A 22482-nucleotide genomic window follows, 5' to 3' on the forward strand; every position below is an offset into this window, starting at 1 on the left:
TCCGGCCTACTTCACTCCTGCCAGTCAGCTGCCCAGTGCGGTGCCCAGACCAGTCCCAGAGCTCGGTGGGCCCAGCGCAAGGCCATGCAGGTGTCGGCTACGACCCAGCTCTGGTTCAAGGCTTGGCTATACTGTCATTCACACCCTTGAACTTCTGGCCTCACTCAAAACAGGAAGCTAGGGCAGCCAGGCAAGCCTCATGCTGGGTCGGGAGACGACGGTCAGAGGGGCTTGGGTATTCACTATTTACATGCCGAAGTCTAAGCCAGAAATGTGTAAGAGTGGTTGAGCAACACCTCTGCCCCTGTACCCCTAAGGCCAGGGTGGGCTCCTCTAGACCAGCTCTGAGCCAATTTAGGGAGAGGCTGGGAGAGATCTGGAGGTCTTAGACCAAAGCAGAACACCATGAAGGAGAGAGATGTAAGCCCAGTCCCAGGATAACAGGACTGGAATATGGCCTCTGACAGTAAATGGGTGGGGGTGGGGGGTGGGGAGAGGTGCACAATTAATGCAACGAGGGACCCCAAGAGCGCACCTGCTTCCAAGATCCTCCATATCCCTAGCTTTACCCAGGAGGACGTGGATGCTCCCAGGAAAGGAAAATGCATTCCTACTTGAAGTGCTGAGCTCATAGCATTGCCCACTGGAATTCTGGGCACTGCTGGCAGTGTAATGAAGATGACAGAAACCTTGCTGTCTGGTGGCAATAGAGTTTGACAAGACGAGTAAAAGCGGACCTCATGCTGGACACCGAGATCAATCCCACCACACAGAGAAACCAAGCATGCCACATCTGATCTATTTCAAATGCACGGAAGATGCCAAGACGACCTGCGAATCCACTTCTGTCTCCTATATGGTTGTTGCTACCCAAAGACATGAACGCTAAAAAAAGCCCTTGGATCAAGTGCGACAAAGAGGATGGGAGAGAGAGGAACACACAGAGAAACTCGTAACAGAAGAAGGGCTTAGGGCTGAGTGTGCCGGAGGACACCGGAGCTGAAAGCCTCGGACAGGACCCCATTGCTGCTGCATTCCCAGAAAGCAGAGAAAGACGCCAACTGAGGGTCTGCCCAGAGCCTGCTCCTGGGGACGGCAGAGAGCAGGAGAGGCGTGTGTTCAAGAAGCGGTCTCTGACCTCGAGATCTTGTCTGACTGAAGATTCTGCAAGTCCCTAACCCTACCTGTCATTCCCCCCAGGACTGACGCGCTATGCTGGCCTTCCAGTCACGTCACTGCCTGAACAGAGCGTCAACCAAGGCTCCACTGACCACCATCCACAGATTGTGAGTCGGAGGCTCAGGGCTCCCAGCCCGCGGAAGAGGCTGGAACGGAGAAGGGCTCATGAAGTGAACTGCAAGCACCGTGCCCTTCCCGTCCCCGAGACTCATTGTCTTCGAGCAGAGAGACAATCAAGACAGGGCAGCGCTCTCCCACTGAGACAGATGCCTGAACTCTGTACCAGAGAACCCTTCTCAGCGTTTCATGCTGACAGTGGCAAAGCCGTAGTAAGTTCCAGGTCTTGCAGCTTTGCAGACTGAACGCTTCCATAGACCACTACCGCAATCTTCTTGTCGTGTAGATTATAGACCTGCGCGTAGTTTCTCTTTAGTATTTAGCAGTGACTTCAAATTCAAATGACTCTCTGATAATATCCATCATGAATATGCATCAAGCCCTTTCTTAGATAAATAATAATTACTTGACAATTGATATGCCAAAAGAGAAAAGTATTATGGCTGGAGAATGGATTTGTATTCAAGGGAAACTTTCGGAAATGATGTGAGTCGTAGAATGGCCCTGTGCTGGGGCACTCAGGCTTTGCGCTGTCAGCCGGCACCCCAGGGAGGAGGGGACTCTCGGGACTGCCACATGGCCATTAAGGAGACAAGATGAATTCTGCTATTTGACAAAGAGCAGTGATTTTCCCCCCACGTGTAAGAGGCCATTAACGGCATTCCTTCTTTTTTGTTGCTGTTCTGGAAACACCTGCAAAACGCTTCTAGCACTAGCAAACCACGTCCTTTTGCTTCATGGTCAGAATTTTTCACCCAAAAGGCTCCAATCATTTAGGAGCCATGCCCCACTGATCCTACGCTCTCCAACCCGGCTGCAAAGGGCCTCCGTGAGCCTTGCGCCTCAGGCCCGTTCCATGTGAGACTGTGTTAGAAGGTCTTCTCAAGAACTAAGTCACAGCCGATCGGCTCCAGGCAGGCTGCCGGCGCTTTCTCAAGGTGCACATTTCGGAAAGGACAGCTCTGTCCAGGTAATCGCTCCACCCAAGGATCATGAGAAGAGTAAGCAAGAGAAACAACAGGGACCAGTTAAGTGCTCCTCAGAGAAGTCTGCTCCCTGCCATTCTAGAATGCAGAAAGCCTTAGAGGTCAGCCTGGTCCCACAGATCGAGAAGGCCAGCACGCGGAGCTGCCTTCCTAGATTGCTCACCAGCCCCTGGCCCTGGAGGCCACAACCTCCTTGCTGTCCTCCTCCACTCCCCCAGGTCCTGACCCGTCCCTCGGTCTCAGAATCCAGCCTATGAACGGTACGAGCAATCCTGTCCTCACTGTTCCCTGATCGCCCACAGTGAAGACGAAGTTCGGAGGCACGAGGCCCAAGGAAGATGTGGACTATCCTGCCCTCCGTGGAAGCAAGCAGAAGGAATCCCTGCCAGAGGCAGCAAGGGAAACCAGCTCCCGCATCCTCGACAAGGCAGCCGCCCGACAAGCCTTCGGGGCTCACATAGCACTTTCCTCCTGAGATCAAAGCCAATCCTCACGTAGCTCAAATACGGCACCTAAGTCCTGTAAGTTAGATCCCGTGATGACAAATTCCAAGGCCAGTACGCGGTCAGCTCCTGCCTGGAAGAAGCAGGGCACTGACGGAGGCGTGGGGACCTGTATGGACAAGGTGGGTAGGATGCCAGGGTGGTCTCTGCAAGCGTGCTCGGTACAAAGTTGTATTTGAAGCTCTTTTAAGACCAGTTTCACAAAATCACATCTGTCCTGACTCCAGAGGCATCCCTTCCCACCCCAAACACCAGGAAAATGAGGCAGGAAGGGGAGGGTGGAATTGGGTGCATCTTATTCCTTGGTGAGTTCAAGTCCTTATCCAACAACGTCCAGCCAAGCCAGCCAAGCCCAACTCAGAGCAGGGGATACGCGGGAAACCCACATGTTTCCTTCCAGCCCAACTGCATCCCCCTCCCCCCTTCCCAACAAGCAATGATCCAACAGCATGAGCGATCCCTTATGGCTCCCTAGGTTTTAAACCTGCCCCTTGCCCCTCACTAGGGAAGGCGCGTCAAGCCCATGAGAGTGGAGCCTGAGAGGTAGGGAGGAGGCGGAGGAGAACCTGGGCCACAGCCACTTGTGTCTGCTGCTGCTGCTGCTGGAGGAGCTGCTGGAGGAGCTGCATCTGGTGGTGGGTGGACAGCGGCGTCCCTGGGCCCAAGCCTGGGGGCTTCGAGGAGCAAGAGGGAAGGAGCATCCTGGGCGAGGCTGCCAGCATGGGCTCCTGGGGGTGGGGTGAAACCTGGAGGAGAAGACAAGACGGGTATGAGCCCGGGCCGTGGCCACTGTCTGACACATGGCATGAGCACGGCTGCAGTGAAGTGCTGTGTCCCTAGGGGACATGTGGACAGGATTTCAGGCTGGGGCCGCCAGGCAGGAAACCCTGCTGGGACCCTCAGTAGCTGACCCAGCGTGATGGAGGCAGATGGCGGGCACCTCCTCTCATGGTGCGTCCAGTGATACCACACCTGGACTTCAAGGGGCCGATCTCCAGGGAACCTAGCCACCCACCACCCTGTTACGAGACCAGGAAGGGGGCAGCGTCCACCTTCACTCTGCTGGGTCCCTGGGGCTCCCTCCTGGGCTGCCCACGGGGCCACAGGGCTGTGTGAGGAGGGCCACTCCAGCCGGCCCTGCCTTGCAGGGACAGCCACCAGTCTGGACAGACCCTCTCTCCAGGCTGAATACGGTTTCTGTGCTGGCCCCCTTGGTCTCCCTCCTGGCAGGTGGGAACTGTCACTAAGACGGCTATGTGACCCATAATTCAAGTGCAGGGAGAGACGTCTTATGTCTGGGAGTTCTGCTGCTGACCCTTCTTCAGACATGCGGGAGGGAGAACCCACCGACAGACGGTTTGTGGCGGACACATGTCACCAAGACGTCAGGCAGGTGACTGGGGACTGCACTGCCCTCCCGACTAGAGACGGGCTTCTCCTGATGAGCCACCCGTCGACCTGCACCAGCAAAGGCCAACGCCCAACAGGAAGGCAAGGCGGCTGGGGTGCGGGGAGTTGAGGGGAGGCCCACTTCTTAGCCTTCTCCTCCTGGGTTTTCCGCTGTGCATTCAGGTTGGAATGCGCTCTCAAGTTCCCAGGGTCCCGGTCTGGATCTGTCAGGAACTCCCTGGGAGCCCGGTCATCTCAGCCGTAAGACGTGAGTTTGGAGTTGATGATGCCCGAGTTTCTAACCCTCAAGGGGCCAACTGCTGGCCTCAACCACGCCAGAACATGGGACCACCCCAGCAATGGCTGGCTGCAGGTGGGGGGTGAACTCTGCCCCAGCCGCCAGGCCCGGGGATCCGTCGTGGTGCGTGAGGATTAGCTTTGCAGGGGCCTCAGGCGGGGATGAGGAGCCACGGGAGCGCCGCCAGGGAGCACCAGGGGGGGCGGGGCGGACGATGCACGTCAACACATGGGGCCCCTTGCAGAGGAGAGGAGACCTGCTCTGGCGCCGCCCCGTGCCCGTCACTCTGAAGCTGACCCCGCACGGGCGAGGACGCGACTCTGACAGTGGCTGAGGCCACAGCCCGTGTTGCTCCGGGAGGCCGTGTGCATGCAGACCGTGTGATGGGTCACCTCCCGCCTACCTTGGGGTCCGGGTGGGAGCCTCCTTCCTTCCCGACGGCGTCAAGGTCGGTCACACCTCGGCTGAATTCCAGGATGTTATTCCCCGGGAGCGGGACCTCCACTGCATCGATGTCCGTCTCCTCCGCGGTGGCCGTGGAAGCCCTCTCCGCTCCAGGGAGCTGGCGGCCTGTGGGACGACAGAGGAGAGGGAAGGGAAGGGATGGGAAGGGAAGGGCGCTGCCAAGAACAAGGTCCTCTTCCCTTCCTAGCACTTCACGTTCGGGTACATCAGGCCTAGAGAGCACCACAGGCTTCCTGACCTCTCCACCCACCCTTCATTCCTAGTCCAGCAAGGTGTTCCCGTTTAATATCTTTTCAGAGTCCAGAAACAAAAATGAGGTTTCCCTGAGGCTGGATGTGACTGCTTTGCCAGGTTGGCATGAGGTTGACATTGACGGGGTGTGGGGGCTCGAGAAGGGAGGAGGGTGACTGTCACCTCAACCTCCTCTGAGCTCACAAGTGGAATCCACCCAGGGAAAGAGCCCTGAACTGGGAGTCCAGAGACATGGGGGCTCCCTGGCCATGCCCCTGGCGGGCTGTCAGACCAGGGTAAGTGGCCCCACTCCCGGGGCCCCAGCTCCGATGGCAAAATCAGAGGCCGAGTTAGATGGACAAGGAGGGGTACGTGACAGAAGAAAGAGGGCGAGGAGACCTGAGGCCCTGAGACGGGAGCAGCCCCCCACCCCTCCGAGCCGAGCCAGACTGTGACCTTGTTGCCAAGCACAGAAGTCAGGAAAGGGGACTGCAGGAGGCAGCAGTGGAGGGACAGAGGGGGTGGCTGGGTTTCAAGCCTTCTCCAGTCTGTCCACACTCCACTTTTCACCTCCCCATTGAAGACAGCGGCTGTGCTCAGCATATGTGAAAAAGTCCTGCGATTTCTTATTTTCCTTCATTCCCTGTTCCTTTCTATTTCTTGATTCTATAAAAACCTGGCCATTCCTTGGCATTTCCTGGGAAGTATTTTTCTTTCTCTACATTTGGAATTCAGCTCATTGCTACTGTACTCAAATAAGATTTGTTAAAAGATTTCAGAGACCAAGCACCACATGCGAAATGGAAGAGGTTAAGGCCAGCAGGAAATACAGAGAACCACCTCCCTCCCCGAGCAGCCAGACCTCGGTCATCTGAGGGCCTGCCTTCCAGAACAAATAGGTTTGTTTTTTTTTAAGTATTTATTTATTTAAGTAATCTCTATACCCAATGTGGGGCTGGAACACCACCCTAGGATTAAAAGTTACGTGCTCTACCAACTGAGCCAGCCAGGTGCCCCTAGAACAAATAGTTCTCGCAGGTTTTCCTATGCAAACCCACATGAGTCATCTGGGGAAGCAAGCCTGCTGTTCAGAAAGCCAACAGGCTGCTTGGTTTTCCTCCTGGCTGCTCTGGGACCCGGGACCCGGCCCCGGACCGTGGCCTGGCGGTGTGGCTCTGCTCCTCTGTGAGCGAACGGGCAGGACCACAGAGCAGGCTGTTTCCCACCACACCCCTGTGCCCAGAAGTGGCCTTCCTGGTGATTGGGAAGGCTAGCCTGTGAGACAGCCGGCCGACGGAGACCTCATGGCTCTTTTTCAGCAGGTGGATGGACTGGAACGTAAGCATCGGTTCTCTGTGCCAGTGTGGAGATGAACAGGGAGAAATCCCTGTGTTTTGAGCAGGAACGATTTCCCCCAGTCCCCAGGAGAGACTCAGTCCCACAGCACCGTGCATCCACTTGTCGGCGTACTTAGCACCTGGGATTGAGCGTGCCTGGCCTGCTATTCCAACCCCCACCCTCAACCCCTCTCAGTCTTGAGGTCAGGGCTTGGTCTCGTTTCTGTTTCCCAGGGATCTGGCATGGAGAAAGTATTTGATAAACACTAACAAAGGAAATAGTGTCATGACAGGTCAGCAAAACAGGGGAGTGGGCTACACAAAGAGGCTGCCTCCCCCTGGTCCCCTGTTCCTGGAGTCCCTAATACCAAGGACACAAAGCGTTTGGAGATGCCCAGGCCAGAAGCCTGGAAGGATCAGAAACTCTCTCGGGTTCTTGCTCTGCTTCTGAGGGATGCATAGATTTCTCAGCTGTTCTGTCTGTGCTAGTGGAGTTCCCAAACCACGGCTGAGGAAGGGGAGTCAAAGGCCAGGGGACCTGCTTTCTGAGGGACTTCTTGCCACCCCGTGGGCTCTCTGATGATCACCTCCGAAGTCCTTAGCTTGGACGATGGCTAATGGGTGGAGGTCAGGATGGTAACAGACCTGTTAGAACCAGGAGGGGAAAGCTGGGGTAGACAGAACATACTGGATGCTGTGCCAGTTAGCATATGGGATAAGACAAGATCTAGACGATGGACCCACAGCTAATGGTCTTCCTCAGGTCCTGACAGACAAGGAGGGAGATCTCCTATTTGCAACTTTCCTGGCATCAAGAAGCTTAAAGGACAAGAGGGGGCGCCTGGGTGGCACAGCGGTTAAGCGTCTGCCTTCGGCTCAGGGCGTGATCCCGGCGTTCTGGGATCGAGTCCCACATCAGGCTCCTCCGCTAGGAGCCTGCTTCTTCCTCTTCCACTCCCCCTGCTTGTGTTCCCTCTCTCGCTGGCTGTCTCTATCTCTGTCAAATAAATAAATAAAATCTTTAAAAAAAAAAAAGAAGCTTAAAGGACAAGAAACGATATGAAAAACCTTCTAGCAAAACCAGGAAACTTAGGAGACCGGGCACTCTGGATTCCCACCTGTAAAAGGGAGAAGACTGAACTTGGGTGGGGGGAGGAGGGTAGTGCTACTTTCTGAACTGCTTAAACTGTTTCTACCTGATGTAATGAATTGTAACTAGAAACCACAGAACATATGCTGATTTCATTTACTCAAGTAAGTATTTGTTAAGCACCTGATTAGGACAGAAATCCGCTGGGCTTAATAAGTAAGCAAAAGTTGGTTTTCAAGGCTTCCCCAGCCTGATGGAGGAAACAGACCACGGGTGCAGCAGGAGGCTGTGTGCCCTGAGACGGAGCTATCCCCCGCGGGGCGGGGGGTGGGAGGGCGGTGGAGCAGCTTGTGCAGGGGGGAAAACACCTGGAGAAGGAGTACCAGCTAAGGCAGGGGAGGAAGCGGGCCTGGGGAGGGAGGGCTGGGAAGGCGTTCTAGATGGGGGCAAAGGTATAGAGGTATTCACTGCAAACTGCTCTGTACAGAGAGACCCAACCAGGAAGAGCTGGGATTTTATCTTGAAAGACAGAAAGCAGGTGAGTCATACCAAAGGGTTTTCATCCTTTCAAATTTCACCCTAGAGATGATGTGGAGGATTGCTCTAGAAGGGACAAGATAGAAAGCAATACTCCAGGTGAGAAACAGGAGGGCTTATGCTAAGGGGTTCGCAGTAGCACAGGAGAACAGATATGAAAGGTTTTCAGGGGGCAGAAATCACAGGACAGGGTAATAGACTAACTGTGGTGGGGGAGAGAGAGCGCCGTGGGAATAGGGAGGGAGGGAGGGAGGAGAGAGGAATATGCGTAAAATGAGCTTTGAAATTTCTGATTTACGTGAGCTGGTAGGGACCGATGCCCTTTGGGGAAATTTCAGGAGGAGCAGGGTTGTAGGTAAGACAGAGTTTTAAACCTGCTGGAATCACAAGGTCTCTAACAGCCAAGTGGAGATACCCATCAGCTGTTGGAGAGTTCAGGAAAAAGGTCTGGTCTGGAAATAAACATCAGTAGAGACCATGGGAAGTCAGAAAAGAACCCCAGGGACTGAGCCCAGGAAAAACACTGGAAAGCAAGTAGCAGATTAAAAAAAAAAAAAGAAAGGTCCATGCATGCATGTGGGGTGGTGCCCCAGAAGCTGGGTTGGGGTGGGGGCGGGGTGAGCGCTTCATTCCCCGTGGTAAACTGGGCACAGGAAGGCTGGTTTGGTTTGCTAGCTAGGGGCCCTCAGTGACCGTGACCAGTGGTCTCAGGAAGGGCTGGCAGGCCAGTAGACACAACACGGCTGGAGGCTGAAGGGATAACAGCCAGGGTGGGGGGACCAGGAAGAAGCTATAAGAGCGCAGATAAATCTGGCAAGAAGCTGAACGATGAGGGAAGGAGATAAGGCTGGGGGAGATGCAGGGGCAAGGAAGGCTGGAGTCCGTTGTGTTTTGACGATGAGAAAGGCTTGGCCTTATCTGTTGGAAGTGGGGAAGAAGTCAGCATTAGCAGAAGACTCAGGTGACCTACTCCGGAGAGACCGCACTGGTGGCCTGGCGCTCAGGAAGAAGCAGGTGAAGGGTAATCCTGGCCGGGGTGGGGCGGGGAGGACACCGGCCACAGGGCGGAAGCTGGGGACAAGCAGCAGGACCGGCAGAACCGGGTGGCTTCGGGAGCATAAGGGAAGAACGTGTGGAAGGCTGGTTTCCCGGGGACAGGCAGCATCAGGGGCTCAACGGAGAGGTGCTGCTGGGTCAACGCAGAACTTGTTACAGGTCGAGGACAGGGTAATAAAATGGTTTCAAAAAAAGAATAAGAGCTTATCAGCTCAGTCACCAAGTGCTGGACAGGGCCACTTTCTGACCTCAAAACTGCAGCAATAACAGCTTAAATTTAAATGTACTTACTACCTTCCAGGCACTAATTTAAGGGTTTTTTTTTTTTTTTTAAGATTTTATTTATTTGAGAGAGTGAGAGGCAGAGTGGGGTGAAGGGCAGAGGGAGAAGCAGACTCCCCACCGAGCAGGGAGCCCAATGCAGGGCTCAATCCCGGGACTCCAGGACCATGACCCGAGCCGAAGGCAGATGCCCGACCGACCGAGCCACCCAGGTGCCCCCTAATTTAAGGGTTTTACCTGTACACATTATTTAACCTCAGAACTGCCCTCAGAGGCAGACACTGACAGGTAAACTGAGACACAGAGCTGGGAAGGCAGGTGCTGGGGCTCCAGGCCTGGTGCTCTGAACCACGGTGCTACCACCCTGCCCGCCCCACCCCCCAAGGCTGCTTCTACCCTCACGGTCCTCACTGCTTCATTTACACGCTCTCACATGACCTGGTTTATCTGTCACAGGTTCGTACCCCCCAACCCCAACTCTGAAAGCCAGCTCCTCGCCATCGGGGACCTGTCTGTCCTGTTCACAGTTTACCCAGAATCGAGCCTGGCACATCGGGGGAACGAGATGGGACATGTGGTGAATGAAGAAGGACGCTACAACCAAGGAGAAACGGGATCGGGCAGCGGTGGCTGGGGCTGGAGCAGGTAAGACGAGAGAGCACACAGGACCGGTCAGCCGCGTGCTCGCTGTTCTGAGTGAGTAGGAGGTCCAGGTTCAAAATAACTATTCCCCCAACCACCGCTCACGGCCGAGATGGCCAGAGTTTTCTCTTCCCCAGGTTGGACGGCTGCCGTGGGAGGAGGATGCCTCCAAGGGAACGGGATCTCTCCCAGGAAACCCTCTCCAGGAGTCAAAGAAACCACACAAGGCAGAGCCAGGCAGGGGGAGCAGGAGCAGAGGCCCCACCTGGCTCAGAGCCCCAGGGGCTGGCCTGAGGCCGCTGCTGCCAAAAGATACAAAAGACAAATCTCCCTGAGGGTAGGGAACGGTGGACAGAATGAGGGAGGAAAGAAAGGCAGGCACGGAGGGAGCGGGATTGGCAGCACACAAGGTGAATGCCATCCTAAAAGCATTGCTGAAACCCAGAAGGCAAAGGGCCGACAGGACATCAAAGACAGCACAGCCCGTGCACAGTCCAAGTCCTCGGAGTAAACAGGTCTCCGCTGTGCCACCCCGGGCCTGCTGTCACATCACGTGGGGTGGCTCCGGGGGAAAGACAAACACTGCATTAAATGAAAAGTTCCCTAACATGGACACAAGAGGCTCGTAACAAAACAGAACACACACACACACAACCAACCAACCAACCAAGCAACAGTTCTACTCTAGTGCTTCCGGGTGACCCATTACAGATGAAAATCTCACTGCAGTCAATGAATGCTTCTGGGAGAGGCACTTATGGGCAGAAGAGATGTGTTCCTGGTGGTTCACAGCCCATAAGCAAGCAGGAGGGGCCATAAAGAGGAAGGGACTATGGGGCCGGGCAGTAAGCAGCTTTCCTTGAGGAAGAAAGGTTTCCCATCCCAGACCTGCAGCATTCCAAACGCTAGTACTCTGAGGAGCCTTACCTTCATAGTAAACGCTGCAATCAGAGGGCACCCCAATTCGTCACTGAACGCAGACCTGCCCTAAGACCATGGGACTCGAGAGAGCCTCTGTCTCCTTCCCGCACTGCGTGGATGGGGTAGGTCGTGCATTTCAGACTCTGAGCCACAGAATAGCTACATGTAATATGTATTCGGAATACCGTACAGCTGGCCCTTGAGCATATGGGGATTAGGGGCACCGACCACCCCATGCGGATGAAAATCCACGTGTAACTTCTGACGCCCCCAAAATAGCCTACTGTCGATCGCTGTATCAGTAACAGTGAATCAACACATATTTTGTACATTATAGGTAATATATCATATTCTCAGAATAAGAAAGCTGGAGGAAAAGGAAATGTTATTAACGATGACGGCGGTTGGGGCAGGCAGCAGGGGGAATCGCGGAAGTGGGGCCTGGGGGCGAGACCGGCAGGCTGAGCAGAGCGCTGGTGACGGTGGTGGTGACAGTGGCTGTGGGTCGAGACCAACGTGGCTGTGCTCCTCCAGCTGTGGCGGACGGTCAGCATTGAAATAACGGGCCCGGCAGCCACGTCACCTCTCCCCTTATTACCTTTTCGGTGACAGTTTTCTCAAATAGCAATACACACGGGACCTCAGCTACTTGGCTGCTTCTGCACACCCCTCTCCCCAAGATGTAACGTAAATGACAGTCTACTTGTAGAAACATCCGGTCTAGAATCGTTTCTTCAAAGTTTAAGATGTCAAAGACCCGAGAGTATATCCTTAAGGAGGTCCGGCACGGATCGGATATGCTCTCTATACAACCTACCGGCCTCCCTGCAGCACGGGGCACATGACAGGGCCGCTCCCCTCCTACAGCCCTGCAGAGTCATGGAAATTCTGTCAGGGAAATACACATAGACATACTGATTTTAAGGAGGTGGCTCACGTGATTGTGGAGGTGTGACAAGTCCAAAATCTGTAGGGTGGGCTTGAGACCCAGGGAAGAGTTGCAGTCCAAGTCCAAAGGCAATCCGCTGGCAGAATTCCCCCTTTGTTCTATTAAGGCCTTCAACTGATTGGTTGAGGCCCACCTACACGATGGAGGGTGTTGTTCTGCTTTACTCAAAGCCTCCTGATTTAAATGTTGGTCTCTGGGCACCTGGGTGGCTCAGTCACTGAAGCGTCTGTCTTTGGCTCTGGTCATGATCTCTGGGTCCTGCAACCGAGCCCCGCATCGGGCGCTCTACTCAGCAGGGGGTCTGCTTCTCCCTCTGCCTCTGTTCCTCCCCCTGCTTGCACTCACTCTCTCTCAAATTAATAAAATCTTTAAAAAAATAAATGTTAATCTCATCTGAAAAATACCTTCCCAGCAATATCTAGAACAATATCACGTGTTGTATGTGTCTGGGTCTGTGTCCGAGCTCTCTATTCTGACCCATCCGGGGACACATCCACGCGTCGGTACAGTTTTAGCTGGTGTAGCTTTATGTTTTCGTGTCTGCAAAGCCACTCATCTGTCATCACTCATCTTTTCCAGAAATTTTTCTATTCTTGCTTTTTTATTTCTCCATATTTCTGTTACAATAATAAGAGCTAACATGTCGCTGGTGTTTACTACGTACCAGGCGTTTCACATGTACCTGGTCATCTGTGGTCACAATAATCCTATAAGGGGGACACGACTTTATTCCTGTTTTCGTCCAAGGAGGACACTAAGGCTCAGAGAGGTTATTAACTTGCCCCAGATCACACAGCCGGGGACTGGTGCTGCCAGAATGAAAACTAGCCGTCTGTGCTCTCAAGCCCTTTGCAACGTGAGATTTACTTTGTTGTTTTCTGACTTCCTGAGCTGGATGCTTCACTAACTTGATTTTCATGATTGATTATCTGTTAACACAAACAGTCGAACCTTTGGATTTTTCTCTGTTCACTGCCTTATCTGTATTCCCCAGGTTCTGAATATAATAGCTTTCCATTGTGCCCCTTTCACCGTCAGAAATTTGTATTTGTTCTGTTAAACGGAGAGATGAACAGGAGAATTCGTATTTTTATAAAAGATGTTCAGGTTTCCTGACTCTCGATGACATTTCAAAATGAGAGGTATTGGAAAAATGTCCACATAGAGGGTTTACAGGACTACAGAATTTAGAAAACAGGAAAGAAGCTATTAAGGTCATTATAAATTTTATCTTCTAATTTGTTTTATGGAGCTGCTTTTGTACTGAGGTTTTCTTGGGGTCGGATTTGGTACCAGCAGCCGCTTAAATGCTTCCTTGTTCGATAAACATCTTTTAATTTCCTATTAGGAAAGCCATATACGGTCCCTAAAGAAAATCTGGAATCCAGAGAGAAAAAGAAACACTAAAGTGTTTTTTAAGTGGACTGACTGCCTGGGGCTTGGTGGAGGGAGGCGCGGCCCCATGCTGGGCGCACCCCCCCACCTGTCCATCTATGCCCACCGCATCCACTTGCCAGGTGCCTACCTGGGTCCCCCGAGCTGCTGCTGTTCCTCTCGCTCTCTCCATCCTCCTGCCCGTCTGCATTCTGCTGCGTGTGTTGGAGGCTCAGCTTGTGGCAGACCTCGAAGGCCTGCCCGACCGTCCGCACGATTCGCATAGCTTGGCTCTGGGAGGGAGAAAGGAAAAGAAAAGAGCAAGTGAAGGACGTGGGGACCCTTTGCAAGGAAACAAGAAGGGCCAGGGACAGGAGAGGATGTGCCGGGGCCACGTGGACAGAGACCCATGAAGCCAGCAAAGGAAAGAGGTGGACATAGTTAATGTGACTCTGATGTCCACACGCTCACGAAGAAGAGTGCGAAGACAGTTTTCTTCTTGAAATGGCCCAAAAATAGACACCACGGTTCTGTAACAATAAGTCAACTGGAACGACAGAGAGCAAATACCCCGATTCTGGACTTAACCCAATTCCTCCTCCCAGGTTTAACAAAAGTGGTCGAGATCCTTCCGACTCCTCTGCCAGCCACAATCAGATGTTCAAGGGGTTCACCACACGAAGAGCAACTCAGCCGTCACTTCTTCCCTGCTGGAAATGGTGAATCTCCAGCAGACCAGGGGTGGTGGGGAGATAGGACGGGGAAGCCACCATCTAAGCAGCAGAGCCAGCGAAGCCCAGAATCCAAGTCCCCTGGAACACCACTGGCAGCAAGCTTAACTAAGGAGAGCCTTGCCAGTCTTGCTCTAAAGACATTGCTCACTTGGGTCTGTTCTGTGGCTAATTCTCTTTTCTATTTTTCCTCCTTTCTTTATTGGGGTGGAGGTGGGGGACTGAGGAGCTATTTAACTGCTTCTTTTAACAGCTCAAGAACAGAGCTTGAGTCTAGCTCTCCTTAACTTGGAGAGGAGACAGGACAAAGAAGCCTCGTCCCCCACAGTCTTAAGGGACCCACACAGGCTGTGAGGAAGGACTACAACCACGGTTCCCAGCACCTGGCCTCCAAAGTGGACAGCTGACCAACTGTATCATCAGTCAGCTTTCACTTTCCTCCAAAGACTGAGTCCAGTGCAGCTACAGGCTGGGTGAGCTCAGCTCACTGCTCCTTGTCCCCGGGGTCCCCACACATTCCACCACCACCGACAGCAGTTTATTTAACCGTGGCTGTCCCTCTTCACCTGCGTCTGAGATCAGTCACCTTTTGGATGATCTGACTCTGGGTCAGCTGTCCCTAGCTAGCCAAGCTCCACATTGATTAGAGTGTCTGGTGCTGTAAAATTGGATTAGAGTCCTAGGTTTGCACGTTCGCTGCTAAATGGCTTCAATTTATGCTTTACTCCTCTTTAATGGAGGTCGTATTTCCATTCATAGTAAAAGGACACAGTGGCACGTTCCATGAAGAGCCCTCTGAACTCGAACCCGGAATCAAGCCGCCCTGCTACCTGCTTTACAGGAGGACTAGACACACCTAAGGAACTGGCCTCCCTTCTCACCACTCTCGGAGTTGGAAGACGCTGGATGGCTCCCAATTCTCAGAAATGGCTGTGTGTGTTCAGGTGCCCTCTGACCTTCCAGGCTTGCCTCCCCTCACCAGTGGGAAGTCTACTTTTAGTAGATTCCCACATAAGGACCCCTGTTGGGGGAAATTACTTGAAGGCAGCTCGGAGGGCCAACCTGCACCAGGCAGGGCCTGACCCTCCCTCCCCTCATGCCATCTGCTCTCTGCACAGCCGTGCTGGTTCCTGCCTGCTGGGCCTGCCCCGCCCAGGGACTGGGCCTTCTGGCCTTCCAAGCAGGGAAAACTGGTTCTGCCTGCCACCTTGGAAGGGAGGACTCATACGTGCTAAGACTTAATAGTTCATATGCCATGTCTAAGTCCACGAGGGAGGGCTCTCATTACAAGCAGTTTTCAAAAGAACCCTTCCCACAGGTCCCCGTGGGTCACAAGGAGCTGCTCACATCTCAGGACCACAAACAGGCCTTTGGAAATCAAAGTGGAGATGTAAAGATGTGGAGGCAGCCGGGCACAGAGCAGAACACACAAGTGGCACGCTGGGAAAGCAGCTTCTCCAGTTCCAGAATCAGACCATTCTCCGGAATTTACTAGATTTTTTACAAAGTGTCAGTCTACTGAATTACTTCTGGACAAATCCAGTTTAGCCTCACAAAAGCCCCCTGAAAGAACGTGGCCACATGGATCAAATCTTCCTGTCCAAAAGCCACTTTCCATCAGCAGCCCCCAAGCATTTGGGGGCTTAGAGCTGTCAAGGTTAAGCTGGCTGTGGTTGCTTTGATGTCTTTCAAGCTGGGAAGGACTATCTCACCTCAGAGTGGCTCTTGGCCACAGATGGGGAGCACGGCAGCTCAGGAGAGTGCCGATCACAGGCAATTTTGTGAAATGGGCCTGGAAAGGAAGCGGTCTTACAACTTTATGCCACTTACCTTCATGACACACAGAAATGCTTCTCTAAACCATTCTACTTATTCATGCTGACAAGGCCTCCCTCTCCCTCAGCCCCAGGCCATCCCGCCGTCCAGCGCAGGGGTTGAGACACAACTAACAGCTGTCCTCTTTAGTGTGCCTACTGTGGGAGGCGACGACATGCCTAACGGGTGTCGGTATCCAGTGAACGGCAGCGGCCCCCGTGAACTATCGCCATGTTCTCCGTGACGGTGGGCAGCCACTCAAAAGCACACAGAAGCCTGCAGTGGTAGCTTCAGGAAGACAGAAATAAAAAGGTTGATGCCCCCATACTTTGCTGATCCAGGGAAAAATTACAGTCAGCCATGGTTTTATCTTCTGTTCCCACGTTAAGCGACCCTGTTGCTGGCTGGCCCTGCAGACATGGGGAATGTCCCGAGTGCTACATACACAGGAAGAATGGTGGCTATTCATCTGAGTCCGTAGCTGCCTTAATGAATGACCTTGGGCACTGCTCTGCATTTCACTGTCCTGGAAAAAGCTATATGTCACAACTCCTGGACGTGACGAAATGAGTCTTCAGGTTGGTAAGGAAAGGGATGCAGGTGCTCATCGTGAGGACGAAGACGGTGACGGCAACGGTACGAAGAGAGAAACACGGGGCACACGCATGCTTGGTCTGCAGCTCTCTCTTCTCTGTTTCATCTGCTGCCCCCGCCCCCCGCACCTGAAGACCTACCTGCTGTGTGCTTCTGAATTTCAGGGGACCGAAGTCCAATAAGTCAGTTCCAGGACAGCTCCTGGGTTTATCATTCTTTTCATCTATCACAGCAATAAAGTCCAGTGCCCCTACCTTGACCTGAACTACCAGGGTCTCAACAACAACAAAAAATAGAACTGAAGGTCATGTTTCTTTAATGTGCTTTCTTTTTACTTTTCTGAACCCTAGTAAAAGATTTAAGCTTGTATCTATCAAATGACAGCAGTGTATAGAATTCATAATGCTGAAGCAAGAAAATATATTTGGACTTCTACGCAGAAGAAGGTCCAAGGCTCTGAAACAGGAGGTGGGTGAGGATTCTGTCCGACAGGTTATGGAATGGCCTTGATTGATAATTTGACTGAGGCAGTGCCTGGAACACCAGAATATTGCCCACTATGGGAAAGTTTAGTCTCAAAGTGAGTAGGACTTTCAACATTGATAGGAGACAGGGGATCTTAAAATTCCCAGGGCTGGGCTCTTCCTTGTACTCTGCCCGTCCATGAACCACAAGATCACAGAGGCAAGAAGGCTGGGTTATCACCTCGGTACTGGCAGTAACCACCCAGGTGACCGCGAGCAAGTTAACTCACCTTCCCAGGTGCCGATTTCCTCATCCATAAACAGAGAGGTTTGGACCAGATGAGTTCTGAGACCTGTGATTTCTCTCTTTTGACTTCTCAACCCCATCCCTCCACCCCAACATTTAAAATATAAACAAAGAGGCTCTTGCCCTACGTGTAGGACCTCCCTCTCCTTCATCCTAAACATGGCCGGGCAAAGTGACTTATTGTTTAGCCCATGACTGTCGTCACCATTCAAAATCCATCACAAGGGCTCAAGGACGGTGAGACTTCTCAGCTGTGGCCCCTCATCTGATGGTGACGGCATGACAGCAGGAAGTAATTTCTCCTAACCCAAACCAATGGAGCTGTGACTGCAGGCAAAATGATTTCAAGGAGCGGCCCGCGAAGAGAGCGGGGAGATCCCTGCAGCCCCTGTTGATCACCAACACCTCACGCACTGGTGTGTTATTAAGTACAGTCACGCTTAATCAGGGCCGACAGCCTCATCCTCCCGGGGCCGCGAGGACAAGACAGGAGGGCGACATCCACTCCACGGGAGAGGTCAAGAGACCACGCAGGAGGCAAGAGGCCCTGCACGTGAATGCTATCACCACACCCCCGAGGAGGGAAGCAGAATGCCATGGTCATTAGGAAACATCTCCACCGGACGCTCCTGGCCAGGCAAAGACCCACTCCCAGCCCTCCTCTTGTCACAAAAGTCTGAACAAGGCTGGGACAGACCCCTCCTCCGCAGACACACGCCCACCAACAATCCTGGCAATCCTTCCCAGTCACACAGAACTCGTTCCTGGAAATCAGATCCTTTCACACACTACCACCGGCATTCCTGAGATGCCTTTCATCGCACTGGGCGGCTGGAGCAGCTCAAGTCCAGAGGCTCACGTTCCTTTTATGAGTTTCATGTGACAGAGGCTAGTGGCCAAAGCTCGGGGCGAGGAGGCGGGCAGCCCGGTTCTAGAATCAGTGGTGGGGCCGACTCACTGTGTGACCAATGGCTACCCACTTCCCTGGGCCCCTCCCTTCCCCAACTATGCAGTGGAGTCAATACCGGCCCTACAAAGACAGTGAGAGGAAAAAAGGAAAATCTGGCAGAGTGACCTGGGTCATTCAGAATTAAGGAGCTCTCCACACCCAAATGACAAGGGCAGGAGAATCTTACTGCAAATAGATCTTGGAGAACAAGGTTACTCCTTGTTATGCAACTTCCTGATGGGAAGCAGTAAAATGGAGTGGTTAAGAGTCAGACTCTCAGCGTTCAGTTCTACTTACTATGACTTATGTCCCTTAAGCTTCTGTTTTCCCATCTGGAAAATGAAGAGCGTAAGAGTACCTATCTCACACGCCTGCCGGAGGAATGAAAGGAGGTTAACTCACATAAAGGGTTTAGAAGAGTGGCAGGCACACAGCAGGTAACCAAGGTAGATGATTCCCTGCGGAGCCAGAGCCTGAGTAACCCGGAGTACCAGACGACTAGCAGGGGCTCGGTTCGCTTCCCGCAATCTTCGCTGCCTGGCTCTGATGAGAGCCTAGGAGGAGAACCACGCTGGCCATATGCATGAGCGACCTGTGTGAGGATCCACAGACCCAGAATCATGGTCGTGCTGGGGAGAGGACGGGGGCTTCCACCGGGACAGCAGAGACGCCTGACCCCTATTCTCAACCGACAGAAGAGACAGCTCTGGTCCCCAGGGTGAACGCGAAGGGAAGGGTGACAACCACACGAGGAGCCTGTCATGGGGAACAGGCCCTGGGTGCCCACACGGGGGCCACGGTGTGATCTGAACAGCAGTATCCCCAGGCCCTGACAGAGCAAGGAGCTCATTGGAGGATTTTCTACACTATGATCAACACGAAGGCTCTGGAGAACAGCCAGGTGTGCTGGCTGCCAGTCAGCAGACCTCCCGACTGACCTCCAAGCTCCAAAAACATCCCTGCAGGACACATCCCCTCAGGGCATGGAGTCCCCCCCCCCCCCCCCACTTCATAAGTATTTCTGTGACTGGCCAATTAAAACCCTTTCTCAAGCTAACTATGACTTCCCCAGACCAGAGTGCTTTATGAAAAAGTAAATCACTGTCTCCCGACCAGGGTCAGTGTCCCTTGCCCTCCCCCCATCTGCTGGCTTTCCTGCACAACTCACTTCTCCTGACCAGCCCTTCCGTCCATGGTTCGGCAGCGGGGGGCCTCACAGGCTGTCTGGGCACCACTGTCAGCTGCGTGGCTGCAGGCCAGCAAAGGGCCTGAGAACCCACTCCACCGAGAGTTACCGTCTCAGGAGGTGAGGGGAAAAGGAACACGGAAAATAGAAGAGCCAGAGATCCGAATGAGCTCCGAGAGCTAGGAAACGTGGGAAAAGCCCAACTGAGAGGGAGCCAGGCGACCACTCTTTGTCACTGGGTAAGAACTTAATTCTGAGCTTCGCCTCGAGGTCAGAGTCCCAGTGGGCACTTCTGTCCGACTCAGGTTTTGGCAGAAGGACGGGACGACCCCACTGTGTTTGGATCACTCCGTTAGATCTGTTGCAAAGCAAACATAATGAACGATACCCTTTACCAAGGTTTTCCTTGGCTCAGAATTCTCTCCTTCTGCCCGGCTCCCTGACACTGGCCAGTGCCTCTCCACGGGACCGTGGGCAAGTCATTTCATCTCTCTGAGCTTCAATTTAGTCATCTGAGAAACCGGGGGTGAAAATGACCTGTCTTAACTTCTTCAGAGAAGTTTTAGAAGGATCAAGCAAGATTAAATATTAAAGTCCCTGGTAAATTATAATGTGCCATGTGTAGCTCTAATAAATCCCAAGGCCCACGTGGTCCAGTCTCTGGACAGAACTGACGGCGGATGGACAGTTGGGCACTCAAAAGGAATTAAAAGGGGATTGTAGTCTTCAGTTGCACCTGTCAAACCACATTACGGATGATCCAATTCTTAATTCTCAGAACACTTTGCATTTCCCAGATCCCCTGCACCTCAAAGCTGTAGAAGAGACTTTCACCGTCCCAAGGCCCCCGTGCTCATCCACAGCCCCGCTGGTGTTTCTCTCTCCCCCTCTCCCTCCTCCTCTTCCTATCAGTTCTTCAATATGCGGCTCGACTTAGCCCCACTTACACATTTTCGCTCCACTGTGCTATCATCTAGAAGTCTGGCAACTTGCGCATTTTCCTTCCACCTTTCCAGTTCTAGCTCCTTCCATCCAAATTCCATGATTTGCATTAAAAAGGCTGGGAACAGGTGGCCCAGGGCACCAATCTCCTTAGAGGAAGACGCTACATCAGCAAAGCAGAATTCTCCTTGTGGAGCCAAGGTGGGGGGACGGGACACCCAGATTAGTGACTCGTGACTCTGTTGTGTATTATTCTGATGAGGCCCACTTGACAAGGTCCCTACAAGTCTGTTAAAGATGCTTTACAGTACACGATGTCATACGGCATCAAAGAAGGGGTACGCAGGAAGGGATCTGGAAGTCGTCCTCACAGAAAGCTGTGCTCGGTGGTCTGTGGACAGAGCAGCAGACGTGTAAGGAATCTTAGAGGCATAAATAAAGTGTTTTCCGAAATCCCTTCTGCGGAAAAATAGTTCCTAGGCTATTACACAGATTACGAGGCAAAAACATGATCCCGTGGCTGAATCAGTTCTACAAAATGCTGGGTTAAACAGCATTACAGGGGTTTCTTGAACGTTAGGACTTCCCAGCCAATTCAAGGAGAGTACTTTTAACATGGAATGTTTTGGATGGCAAATATTTTCCAGGAGACGTTTTAGGAAACCCTGCTTTTGACTCTCCTCTTTGTTTTATAGACAAGGAAGCTGAGACCCGCAGGGGATAGTGGCCCACATAACATCTCTCAGGGCTCTAGTAGAGAGGGAGGGGCTAGACCCCAGGTTTCTAACCCCAATTCTGGGTTAAATTCCTGGAGAAATGACAGAAAAAGCATCTACCAAATTGCCAAAGTTGCATTTATTCAATTTTCAAGGTTACGACCCCAAAATAACCACCCAGGACAACCGGCCTCGCACAGAGTCTACACTAGACTCTGCCTGTCATGACTTGTAGACCCTGATCGATAGACAAAATTACAATGAAAGGTCACTCAAGTCAATGGCCGTGCTTCTTGCCTACCACACACCAAGGGGAGCATCACTCCTGGTACGATCTACCTGTCCTATTCCGGAGCCCTCATGAGCCCTCATCCGATGGCTGAGACCTCTCCAGTTGTCCGCATGTCACGGAATATAAAGCTGAGACGAAACTGAAGGGGAATTTCATTACACAGGGGTACCACCAGATGGCTCGCCAGGCTCCCCCACGTGGCGCACGCACACGGCCACCTCGAGTCTTGCCTAACGACAGGGGATGGGTCAACGTTGGGGAGGGGGGCTACTCTGGTTTCCTCAGAGGAAAATGAAAAATGACCAGTGACTGCCCATTTACCTTCTTCTTGGATTTAAAGACGTTACACCTGAAGGTATTGCTGGCACCGTCTCGAGCGATATAGCTGAAGATCTTCAAGTCTTGGGAATCATGAGACACATAGAAGATCCTATAGAGAGAGCAACAGAAAGATGCACCGAAGGTGGCATTAGGTTCGTTGAAGGGCACGCTGAAGACAGAGCTCGCTTCTTCCTGTGAAAGAAGGCGGCACTTTCAACCGGTTCCAGACACTCCCCTGAGTGAGCTCCGGATTCAGAAGTGAGGGCATGGGTAGGACACGGACCCCACACTCCTACTAGGCAGCAAATCTGTGCTGGTGACTTGTGTGTTACAAAGAAAAAAATTGTCGCCATCCCTATCAGAGCAATAAATCTGCATCCTACCCGTGGAAATGTCGGCATGTTTCCAGATACCTGTTCATGGTTCTCTCCAAATGAGGACAGTCACGGAACCAGCAAGGCCGGCCCCACTGGGGGAGAGGAAGATACTCTGTTGCATTATCGAGCCCCTCCGTGGTAGTGACTTCACTTCCCGTCCCCCTCTGGCAGGCCCACGGCCTCCATGCGCTCACTCCGTGGTTCCCCAGTCCCCCCGCGTGCGCGCTGTGGGCCGGGCGCTCTCCCGGCAGCAGGAGGACAAAGAAAGGCGCTCAATCCACAGAGCTCGCATGCAGGAGATCTCAACAAGCAAACAATACGAGTGCTCTGAGGAAAAAGAGGCAGAAGAACAAGGGGCAGAGCATCCGACAAAGTGGCAGGGGGAGGGCCTCACGGAGGGGCAGAGGCCTGAGCGGGAGGGAACCTCTCATG

General features: G+C 53.0%; 1 protein-coding gene across 1 annotated transcript in view; it reads right to left on the minus strand.

The window, feature by feature from the left end:
* Positions 1-19496, minus strand: part of CUNH1orf226 (chromosome unknown C1orf226 homolog) — a 42793-nt gene extending 23297 nt beyond the window's left edge. Inside the window, exons 1-3 of the mRNA XM_057315200.1 lie at positions 13508-19496; positions 4876-5042; positions 3352-3531 (exon numbers count right to left, since the gene is read on the minus strand). Coding sequence (XP_057171183.1) covers positions 3352-3531; positions 4876-5042; positions 13508-13640 — 480 coding nt within the window. The 5' untranslated portion in view covers positions 13641-19496. The remainder of the gene's footprint in view (positions 1-3351; positions 3532-4875; positions 5043-13507) is intronic.
* Positions 19497-22482: the final 2986 nt, after the last annotated feature.

The sequence above is a fragment of the Ursus arctos genome, unplaced genomic scaffold, assembly GCF_023065955.2.
Source record: "Ursus arctos isolate Adak ecotype North America unplaced genomic scaffold, UrsArc2.0 scaffold_2, whole genome shotgun sequence".
Taxonomy (NCBI): domain Eukaryota; kingdom Metazoa; phylum Chordata; class Mammalia; order Carnivora; family Ursidae; genus Ursus; species Ursus arctos.